This window comes from Eucalyptus grandis, chromosome 4 (assembly GCF_016545825.1).
Source record: "Eucalyptus grandis isolate ANBG69807.140 chromosome 4, ASM1654582v1, whole genome shotgun sequence".
Taxonomy (NCBI): Eukaryota; Viridiplantae; Streptophyta; class Magnoliopsida; order Myrtales; family Myrtaceae; genus Eucalyptus; species Eucalyptus grandis.
In genome coordinates, this window is record NC_052615.1 from 4,116,341 (window position 1) to 4,128,532 (window position 12,192).

At 37.7% G+C, this 12,192-nt stretch overlaps 1 protein-coding gene across 1 annotated transcript; it reads right to left on the bottom strand.

Moving 5' to 3' along the window:
- Positions 1-1,683: 1,683 nt before the first annotated feature.
- Positions 1,684-7,583, bottom strand: LOC120292951 (disease resistance protein RPV1-like). Its single transcript, XM_039311537.1, has 6 exons — positions 7,537-7,583; positions 6,647-6,845; positions 5,743-6,579; positions 5,296-5,583; positions 3,539-5,209; positions 1,684-1,791 (listed from the first exon to the last, which is right to left on the bottom strand). Exons 1-6 carry the CDS (start codon positions 7,581-7,583, stop codon positions 1,684-1,686), a joined length of 3,150 nt encoding a protein of 1,049 aa, XP_039167471.1.
- Positions 7,584-12,192: the final 4,609 nt, after the last annotated feature.

A 12,192-nucleotide genomic window follows, 5' to 3' on the forward strand; every position in this document is an offset into this window, starting at 1 on the left:
TTTGGAAGAAAAAGAATTTTTTTTACTCTCATCTGGACATAAATTAAGTAATTTTAGTCAAACTACGATTAACCGTCATATTGAAACTTGTAGAGTGGATGTTTGGTATGAAATATGGCTCTTAACTCTCGACTTTTTACTTTAATTGTTCGAGTTAGATCAATCTTCGAGAACATTATTTTTCCTTACCTTTTCCATGTTAAATTTTCAAATATTATTAAAATTTTAATAATATCATATGCCAATGTCTGTATGTTTCACTGTTTTTGCGCTAAAATAAGATTTAGATGCGTGGACCACAAAAATTGAAAGGGAAATGTAAAAATTATAAAGTTACGCTATTCCAAACAAAACAAAAGATAAGTATAGCATCTAAAGTCAATTAAACATTTTTCATATTTTCCCAAGAATATCAATAGTTGGGCTCACTTGCTTTATCATATTTACTAATGTTAAGGAAACTAAAAGAACATTAGTCTGATAGAATGGATTAGCACGAGCTGCGGCTTTAAAAAAAAATGCAGCATTATTTTAACACAAACAGCATAGAGCTGAGGAAATTGATTAATTAAGAGCACAAAAGTAGCATTTCTTCCAATTGTTGCGGCAATTGTTTGAATTCGTACACTCACAATTGCTGACCTATGCAAAGCTGACCATCCGCCCCAGCAAAATAAACTATTATTAATTACATGACCTAACCAGTAAAATGAAAAATAAAATAAAAAAGGAAGCAAAAAATAAGAATAAGCTACAAAGTAAGAGTTAAGAATCTTAAATCCCAAGAGCTCTTTTCTTATCGTATGAATTACACACAAGAATACACACAAAGTACAGAATGCAGTAAATTGGCGTGCACCATCATTCTCGGCCATCACAAGAATTCATTCTTTCACAAAAAAGACATAATTCCTCACCTCAATCTACTCCTAACAAACGTATCAGCAACAATTTACCTGTACTTTTAATTTAATACATCAACATTATCAGCCAATTTAGATGAATCGAGATTATTACATAAAGCATTGAAAACGGATCAAGGCCGAGGTCATTGGAAATGACTCCAAGGTTAATATCAATTAGATTTATGCAACCTACACAATTAGTACAGCGAATCATTCAAGCAGACAACATGAACTCAAGTCAGATTCGAAGCTAAATTCATAGTGATGCAATTCAGTCATTTCATCAAACACATGGTGATCAGTTCAGACGAGAGATTTAACTGCAATATCGAAGCATCTAATCCAATCCAAGATATCACAACAGCATCAAAATGAGTTCAGATCATTAATAAATCATTAATCAGAGGAGATTTCACCCAAATCTCAATTAGACTTCTCCGCCTTTTTTTGTTCTCTCCAAGAATAGCTGAGAGCAGAGCAGATGAAGGCATTGTGCGATTACCGGTCACGAACTGTGATTGGACTAGAAGTAGGAAGTCCTGGAAGTGTCACCGGTGACAACGCCATCGAAGGAGCTTCAAACGGACCCTGAGTGCTTCAGACTTCTCAGCCAAAAAACGGAGTGAAATAGAGTATTGGCGGCGCGACTTCAAAACGGTGAACTGGCAATGGCGACCATGCTTGTTCGTGACCAGCGTCGAAGGGAGAAATGAATCGACCCGAGGAATCCGAGAGAGGATTTTTCCGGCTTCCAATGTGTGCTCTCTCCTGCTGGTTCTCAGTTCTGTGAATCTGTAACTCCAGGGGTAGTGACGAGAAGCAAGTGCCGGTAAATGCTTGTGATCAGAGATGGTGGATCTGGCGTTAACCAGAAGTAGAGAAGCTCCTGGAATTTGTGGATCGAGAGAGGATAGTTTACTTTACTCTATTTGAATCACCAGAGAGACAGAGAGAGATCTGTCACTGATGCAACCCAATCCATGTGCCTTCAAAAGTTGCTAAACTCTCTTGCATGCTAACGTGTGACATGAGTAGTCCTCAAAAACTCTCAGGCATCTACAATACGCATCAGCCCAACGATAGCAGGAACCCTGAAAAAATTACAATGAAACATCGAGGGAAGATTTGACATAGGAATAACACATTAAAATTAGGCAGTCAAGTTAGTCAATGAGACAATAGAAAGATATTCGATTCCCTGAAAGGATACACTAATGAAAGTTAAGATTGATTCATTGTATAAGTTGCGGTTGAAGTACAAAAAAGAATCTATCTCAAAGAAGAGAAACAATATCATATTATATGGTGTTTGAATTCCACATAGCGTACTTTAAGATTAAGGAACAAATTTGTAAATGCAGATTTTGCGTAACGCAAGTTTAATTTCTCATGCTTCTAAGTGCAGACAATTCGTGTCCAGCAACCAATTGGGTTTCGATTCAAATCCTACTTGATCCACGATGTTAATTCCCAGCATTAAGTACCTAAGATATGAAATTCTTGCCACATACAATAAGGCAAACAATATCATATTAGCAGAAAAATGCCAGACCTAGAATACGTTATCATATCGCCATATATAGACAAGTTGAAGGCAGTGCAACACATATTAATATGGTTTAGCACCCGTCAGACCCACTCTCTAAGAAATAAAGAAGATCAAAGATCGATCTTTGATCCCATCAAGACACATTTTTTTTTAGGAAAATACAAAATCAAAGTGCAAATTTTCCACAAGAAGGATAATAAAAGCTGTCGCCAAGATGTAGTTAGAATAGATAATTTTCCAGAAAAAAGCTACAAGCCAAGAAGTGTCTTAAGGAGTTTCATGGAATTTTAATGTGTACATCTCCTAAAACTAATGAATATTATTTGATGTCTCTTTGCATAAGTCACATATTTCATAACTTCACTTGAGCGAAAGTTATCATCAAAATATTGTTAGCAAAATATTCAAATTCACTTGCCAATGCAAATAAATTTTGTTACAGAAACACCTAATGTTTATGACATCTGTAGTAACTCATCGATTTATTTATTGTATATTCACTTAAAAATCACAAATATCATAGAAAGGTAGACCTTTGTGTCAAGAACCTCGATTTTCCCGAAAACAAACCCATTTCCCTTCACTTTAATTTAGGTTGACAATTTATTGTAAACGTTAATATATTTGAAAAATTAATGTATTATAAAAATTAAAATTGGTAAGTTAGATAAAATTTGTTAATTTACATTCTATAAATAAATCATTAATTCATAGAAGTATTGATAAGATACCAACAAGTTACTTAAAAATAAAAAGTTGTCAAGTCTCTTTCTTACCAACAATAGAGACCAACGCATTGTTGCTTTCACTTTTCGCAATTTTCGATATATGATCTATTCAGAAATTGAGTTCATTTTTGTTGATAGTTTCAAATATTTTCAGTATATATATATATATATATATATAGCACATTCGTAGACAAGCGATATAGAATTATATCAACACACCATATGTTTACTACGTATTAAGCGATATAGAGATGGGAGTAAGAAAACAGGAGGAAAATCAGGCCGGCGCTGCCATCCATCGAGAAATAAGGGGAGGAAAAAAGAAGAAACAGAGAAAGGAGAAGGTTCAAACCCACCTTATAATTCTTGTAAGAGAAAACACAGCAACGGAAATTGTTATGAGCCCCGGAATATCTCTGGCCGTGTCTGATGCGTATGCGGCACTTATCTGGCAATTTGGTGTTTGACACATTAATCGACCTTTTCAATTGTGGGCAGTCTTGAATTACTAACTCCCGCAAAAGCTCCAACTCGTCAAGGCCCTCGACAACCTGTAGCTCATCGCAGTACCCGATGTATAGACGCTTGAGCTTCTTTAAGTGTGATATACCACGAACACTTCGCAAATAATGACAAAAACCGATGTCAAATGAAAGCCACGATTCCGATGCACCAAGTACTTGTACTTGGAGTATCTTTGGGCACCTAAGAAGGATGAAATATCTCAACTTATATAATACTCTTGACAGAAGAATTAGAGTCCCTTCCTCAATAGTCAACTCATTAGCAGACTCTACTTCACCCGCGTACGCTAGCCTTCCCAAGGACTCGCACCATCCGAAAAAAATATTTTCCAATGATTCAAACACCCCAGCAAATTGGATCTCAACTAGCTTTGGGCAAGAATCTATACTTACGCTTTTGAGTTTCCTCATGTTTGATAGCCCGAATCTCTTGAGAGATTCACCACCGTTCAGAAACAACTCCGATAAATTTTGAAGTAGAAGCCCGTTGAGTTGAATTTCTTGCACTCCACACCGAGAGAGAATTAATTGTGACAAATTTTCTAATTTGGATGAGAGTGATATGGTTGAATTTATGTCATGAAGGCCTAAATTTAGCAGAGACGGTGGAAGTCGTGTGAGTGGTCGAAAGTCCATATTAGACAAATCCAGTTCCTTTAATTGAGAAAGGGAAGCCAACTCACAAGGAGCAAGGACATTGAGAAGTCTCAAGTTCAACTGATTCAATTTGGATAACCTCCCAATCCACCCTAAGTCACTGGTATAAATTTTACCTCCTTGTCTCCCACCAGAGTTATCAGATAGGTACAACATAACCAAATTAGTCAAATTTGAAAGGTCTGGGACCACCCGTAACGAATTGGATGACACTTTTAGAATGTTCAAACTTGTAGGGAGTGTCGGTAGTTCTTCAATCTCATCACATCTCATCAACTCGAGAGTTTGCAGGCAAGGAAGTAGATTTATTGTCTCAGGAACTTCACTGATGCAAGTGCCCGTCAAGCATAGGATTCTTAAAATAGGCAAACTTCCTATTGCCGAAGGAAGTTGACCTATTAAACCCAAACGACTGATTCGAAGCACTTCTAGATTCTGAAGAATTATCGAACTAGGTAACTCCCATGAATTCAGTCTAATGTCAGGACTAGGTAACTCAGAACTAGGTAAACCCCATGAATCTAGTCTATCGTCAAAGTGCAACTCCCGTAATGATTTCAACTTCCATACGAAATCTGGGAATCGAGTCCGTGGACAATCTTCAACAGAGAAGTGTTTCAAATTCAGAAGGTTCTCGATCTCTTTTGGCAAATCTTCAAGAGAATGGCAATGCCTAATCTTCAGATCAATCAGAGACTCCAACTTCCCAATAGAGCCACCAATTTTCCTCAAATTATGACATGATTCGATTATAAGCCTCTCTAAATTTGGACATCCGGAGAAGTCTGGCATTTTGTTTATGTTGCGACACCTTGTAAGAGAAAGAACTTTCAATTTTCCTGCCATCTGTCAAAATAAATGCAATATTCAATTGATGAACATTCATAAATTACTTTCAAAGAAAATAAAATACAAATAAGCACATTACATACCTTGATTAAGCTCTGTAGCTTCGAATTACCTATGCAGGCATCGTTTGAATATTCAAGAACGACAACATTCTTTAAGCAAAGGTTGGCTGGCTTAAAAAACATGCGTGGAGGATTTCTCCAAACAATCCAGCTTAAATTTGTAAGACTATTCGCTAAGTTACCGCTGAAGGTTCCCGAAACTAATTTGAGGTACCTTAGATGTTCAAATTTTCCAATCTCTTCACTTTTAATAGCGACCTTAGGTTTATCGCCTAGATAAAGATCCAGTGCTTGAACGTTCTTCTTCATCTGCAGTTAAGAGCAAGAAATGAGGGATAGTTAGTATTTCATTTCAAAGGAAAAATGATTACAATGGGAAAACGAGGAAGGAAAAATAAAATAAAATCCTAGTGCTGTATAGAGGAATTTTAGTAGAGAAACTGAAAGTTTTTTCCTAAGGTATATTACCTCCTTTGTTCTTATTGCATCGAGGACCTCCTTGTCAATCCATATCCTACTCCGCTCTACAGGATTTACTGGATTTTCTTGACGAACTATTTCCCTTCCAAGATCTCTGAGTTGATTGTGCATCCAAAATGCATTTTTCACAATCTTTACCAACGACATGCTAACAAGGACATCAAGTCCTATATCCGGGAAAAAATCACAATCTTTCCACATGTAAATTGCATACATCATATGCTCACCAATGAAAAAGCATGCAATATCGAGGAAAATTTGTTGTTGCTCGAAAGTTAAGGCATCATAACTGATCTTCAACTTTCCAAAAACATCTTCGTGAGGTGCTTTGCTTAACTTATCCAATATTTCGTTCCATATTTGTTGCCTTCTCTCAAAGAGGAATGAACCAATTACTTCAATTGCCAACGGAAGTCTCCCAGTGGCAGATACAACTTCCCTTGAAAGTTCCTTGAAATCATCTGATGGAGAGTCTTTGTTAAATGCATGCCTACTAAAAAGCTCAAGCGCATAATCACTACTCATCACCTCCATTTCATATTCTAAGATATGATAGTTTGGTCTACTGATTCGAAAAACATCTTTATTTCTAGTTGTAATCAATATTCGAGATCCTGGATACAAAGTACTCCTTCCAACTAATGTCTTCACTTGTTTGTTGTTGGCAACATCATCAAGTACAATGAGAACTTTCTTCTTGTTAAGTGCTTCTTCAATCCTCTTTGTTCCATAATCAATTTCGTCAATGCTCCTTTCTCTTTCAGGATGGCCGATTTCGGATAATAATTTTTTTTGCAACTCAATTAAGCCATTAGTACTTGACGACTTCAATTGAATATTTTCAAGGAAACAACAAAACTTTCCAAAATGAAAAGAGTTGGTTGAAAACCACCTTGGCAAGAGTCGTTTTACCGATGCCTCCCATGCCATAAATTCCAATGAGCCGCACACCGCCAGAATCAACATCCAACAATTCATTTACCGCCATCACTCGATCATCAATTCCAACTAAATTTTCAGTCACCGATCTATGTTTTATCTTTAGCTTTTTCATGACCTCCTCAACTACCAATTTAATCACATCGACATAGCTGCCACAATGGGGGAAAAATATTAGTGAGGGAAAAATGCAAAATCACGAGTACCCGATTAGAAATTATGTTATTCAAGCACCAGATAAGCTACAAATTATTCGGACAACAAATGGGACTTTTAATCTAGAAGTGACCTTCTAAAGAATCCATATTGGACATTAACATCCCACCAAAACATACTTTTAATGCATTTGGCAATGCACGTGTCTTTCCATAACCCGAAACATAACTTGATTCCAACATGAGATTAGCAATCTTGGAATTATATAGGTAACATTTGTGAAAATAAATATATAAATATTTAGGCTGTTAAAATTGATATTTTGTGATTTATGTTCGGGCGAAAACTATAGAAATTGGACCGGGTGTATCCAAGAGGAGAAATGTTTAATGTATTGAAAGATTAAACAACCAGATAGGATTGTGCACGGCATTTCATTATCCCATTCTTTTTCTTCCCATTGCCAACAATCAATTATTAGTTTAGCTACCTAGCTATTACATAATAGTTTGCCCACCATATAAGGTGACCTTGCTAGGCAGTTTCACCTTTTGAGACTAATGTAGCATAGGTTTGTTCATTTAGTAAAACTATAGTAGAAGTCCCACCTCAATCGTACTTGAATCCTTCACATCTATGATCCAGTGTTAATTTGGGAAAACAAACATCTTGAAACAGCCAGCTTACCCTTTGTACTTCTTCACTTCCCACCCCTTTATCGCATCAACCTCCATGAGAGCCTTTCTCCCGGCATCTACTTGCTCAGTGCTTAACTTCTTCTCATGCTCCAAATTTAGTATGGCATCATGATACAACGGAGTTTTCAACTTAACATCGTCGGGTTCCACATCGAAGAAAATAGGTAGGATCTCTTTTTCACCTTCCGATTTGGAAGTGTTTGCTACGATCTGCACGAGCTCGCGAAGGCACCATTGGCTCGAAGCATAGGTCCGAGAGAAGACAGGTATGTAGATCCTAGAGTTGTCGATCGCTCGTTGAAGCGATCCATCGATCCTTTCACCGGCACGAACCTCTTCATCATCTCGGAAGACGCATATTCCAGTGTCGGTCAAGCTATGAAATAAGACGTCAGTGAATCCAACACGAGTATCAAGTCCTCTAAAGTTTAGAAACACTTGGTACTTGCTTCCTAACGACATTCCTTCATCTAAGCTTGCCATAGCATTAGTTCGCTCTGCTTAGTGTCTCTCTCTCGCTGTTTGTGTGGGCTAGGGTGCGCCTGAAGAAGGAATGTGATCCTTCGTTGGCCCTTTGGAGGTACTGAGACTGACCTGATGTTTTCAATGGAGAATGTGGTTGTGTCAACATCAACACGTACTTTAGAAGAAATTATCTAAAGAACATTGATATTCTTTAATTCACCAGTGTGTAAAGAATTGAACATGAAATTAGAGGGATGGAAAGAAAATCTAATCTCAAAGGCGGGGAAGGAAACGTTGATCAAAGCTATGATACAAGCTATTCCTCAATATGTCAGTCTACAGAGGAGAATTGCTGCATTTTGGTGGAAAAATAGTGAATCTAGAAGTGGTCTTCATTGGATGAGATGGCAAGTGCTCAAAACTAGGAAAGACACAGGGGGAATGAGCTTCAAGGATTTACCAACTTTTAATAAAGCAATGCTCAGGAAGCAAGCATGAAGGCTTTCTCAAAATCAGTCATCTCTATGCAGTCAAATCCTCAAAGGAATTTACTTTCCTACAAGATCCATTTGGCATGTAGGGAAGGGCTTTCACCCCTCTTGAGGCTAGCAAAGCTTGTTGATGGGAAGAGATAATATTTCAGAATCAGTCATATGGTCAGTGGGTACAGGAAAAAGCATCGACATCCGGGAAGATAAACGGTTAAAAAGAGGAACCATAGTGGGTCCAGCAAACTTCAATGACCCAACTAAAGTTGCTGATTTAATCATAGAAGAGGAGAAAAGGTAGGATGTTCACACTCAAGACATTTTGATGAACAAATAATAAGTGAAGTCCTAGCAGTGCCGCTTAATTCTTGTGCTACACGAGATAGATTGATGTGGATGGCTACTAAATCAGGTGCTTACACAGTGAAAGCACCTATAATCTTATTAGAGAGTTAGAAAACCCACAACACAGCATGCAAGCACATCGCCATTTCAGCCATCCACAAACTATGGTACCATATTTGGAACATGAAGACCGCCCTTTAAATTAGGATTTTTCTCGAAGTATATGTCAAAATGCTCTTCCCAAAAAAAAAAAAAAAAAAAAAAATCTCTATAGGCAAAAAATCTTACCTCGGCCAGCATGCCCAATCTGTGATCAAGAAGTAGAATCGGTGGAACATCTATTCTTGCTTAGTCCATGGACGAACTCAATTTGGTTGGATCCTAAAGTAAAAATCCAAATTTCGCATCAAAACCTTTCGCAAATTGAGGTTTGGCTCCAAGACTTAGTTAAACAGCCAGGAAATTCACTGACTTTCGAAGAAATTGCAACCCTTTTGAGGTTCATTTCGAAAGCAAGGAATGACTTTGCATTTCGAAGGTTAACCCCAAATTCGAGAAACCCTAAGGGCGCGTTGTTTAAAATTGTTTCTGTTCCCCGGAACAAAAACGCGTTTGTTTACACTTTTATTCTCATGAACAAAAAATTTATTTTTTTGTTCCCAGGAACAGATTTGTAATAGAAATAAGAAGTAGAAAAAACATATTTATTGTTCTCGGGAACACTTCCAAAAAACACTTTTTTTTTCTCATTTTTCTTCTTCTTTTTCTCTTTCTTTTCTTCTTCTTCTTCTTCCTTTTGCCGGTCACCGGCCTTGGCCATGACCAGCGCCAGCGACCTCGCCGGAGCGTTGCCGGCCCCCGGAGAGGACGAGCCACGACGAGGCTCGTTAGCCGGAGCCTCGCCGTGGCTCGCCGTGCTTGGGCAGGCTCGGCCTCCCCATCGGGCGTGAGGCCGGCCTCACATTGCCTAGGCGAGGCTGAGCCTCACCGGTGGCTTGGCGAGGCTTGCCTGGCTAGTGGCAATCTCGCCAGGCCTAGGCGAGGCCCAACGAGGCCGAGCCTTGCTGATGGCCTGGCGAGGCTTGCTGGGGCCAGGCTGGCCTCCGGTGAGCTCGCCCGACGTCACCCGGCTAGTCACCGGCCACCGCCGTGGCCGACGATTGGCCAAAGAGAAAAAGAAAAAAGGAAAAAGGAAAAAGGAAAAAGAAAAAAAAAAAAAAAATTAATAAAAAAATTAAAAATTAAAATAAACAAAAAAAATTATACAAGTTTACTAAACGTGTTTCTATTTTTTTTTTATATTTCAGGAACAAAATTTTGTACAATTACCAAACGCGTTCTTGTTCAAAATTATTCCCCGGAACAGAAATAGTTTTTCTATTTATGTTCTCGAAACAATTTTTGAACAGAAATGTTACCAAACGCACCATAATTGACTCGGTAGAAGCATTACTTAGCAATTTTAGCAAGTGGAACAAGCAAAGTTCAAAACTTTACATGGGAACGACTCAATTGACTCAAATTGGATCCCACCGAAGCCTCTTACCTTCAAAAATCAACATCGACAGAGCGCTTATGGAAGGAGCAACGATAGGGGCCGTCATCTCAGGAACCCTTCTTGACGGTTTTGCAAAGACGATTCCAGCTTCATCGGCGATCCAAACGGAGTACTTGGCCTTGATCGAAGCTCTAAAAAATTTTCGGTCAAAGAGAGAGATGGAGATTGAATCTGATTTGTCTGGAGATAAAAGCACCCAGAAAAAAAAAAAAAAAAAAAAACCTATGCCTAAATGGCCGTCCTGATGCAAGCTTGATACGTGTAACACTCGCCCGTTAAACTTATTCATATTATGATATAAAAACACCAAAAAAAAAAAACTACGCCTAAATGGCCGTCTGATGCAAGCTTGGTACGTGTAACACTCACCCGTTAAACTTATTCATATTATGATATAAAAGCATCGAAAAAAAAAAAAACTACGCCTAAATGGCCGTCCTGATATAAGCTTGGTACGTGTAACACTCACCCAATACTTTGTTCCTCTAAGAAATTAAAAAAAAAAAATACTCCTAAATGGCCGTCCAGATGCAAGCTTGGTACATGTAACACTCACCCGTTAAACTTATTCATATTATGATATAAAAGCACCCAAAAAAAAAAAAAAACTACGCCTAAATGGCCGTCCTGATGCAAGCTTGGTACGTGTAACACTCACCCGTTAAACTTATTCATATTAAGATATAAAAGTACCAAAAAAAAAAAAAAAAAAACGCCTAAATGGCCGTCCTGATGCAAGCTTGGTACGTGTAACACTCACCCGTTAAATTTATTCATATTATGATATAAAAGCACCAAAAAAAAAAAAAAAAAAATTTATGCCTAAATGGCCGTCCTGATGCAAGCTTGGTACGTGTAACACTCACCCAATACCTTGTTCCTCTAAGATATATATATATATATATAAACTACGCCTAAATGGCCGTCCTGATGCAAGCTTGGTACGTGTAACACTCACCCAATACTTTGTTCCTTTAAGGAAAAAAAAAAAAAAAAGACCTATGCCTAAATGGCCGTCCTGATGCAAGCTTGGTACGTGTAACACTCACCCGTTAAACTTATTCATATTATGATATAAAAACACCAAAAAAAAAAAAAACTACGCCTAAATGGCCGTCCTGATGCAAGCTTGGTACGTGTAACACTCACCCAATACTTTGTTCCTCTAAGATCAAAAGGCAATTAGAAAAACTCAGGCCAAATGGCCGACAATAGGCCAGATAAAGCAAAGTCGGTCGAAAGACCCACTAACTTTGATGTCCTTCTTTACTCCCTTGATGCCTAGCTTTGTATGCTGAAACTTAATGGCAAGACACCACTGAACTTTGTCAGACGCACTCCCTCAAAGCTTTGGATATCAGTTCAAGGATTGTTCTAAGGCTAAGTTTAGCGCCAAGTAAATTAAAAGGGTGTGGATACTTTTCTATGTTTGGTTGCCACATTTGAAAGACTTGTATTTATTCTCTTGCTATATATTTTGCTTAACTAATTATAAGAATTTGGAAATAAAAATGCACATTCCCAATATTGCAACCTACATTAAACTCAAACTTTGCCCCCGTCGCCATCCCCATTATGCCAAAAATTGTTTTTGGTATACATTTTTAAGCAAAAGTAAATAACTCTTTTAATTCTTGTCGAAGTTAAAATATTAATCAACAAACTATTAAAACCATATGTGAATATGTGAAACTCGAAAACTGTCAAAGCACTTGAGCCAAAGATTTAAAATAAATGGTAAAAAGCAAAAACTAAAAGTCAATGGGAAAGCATATGAACATGTAAATTT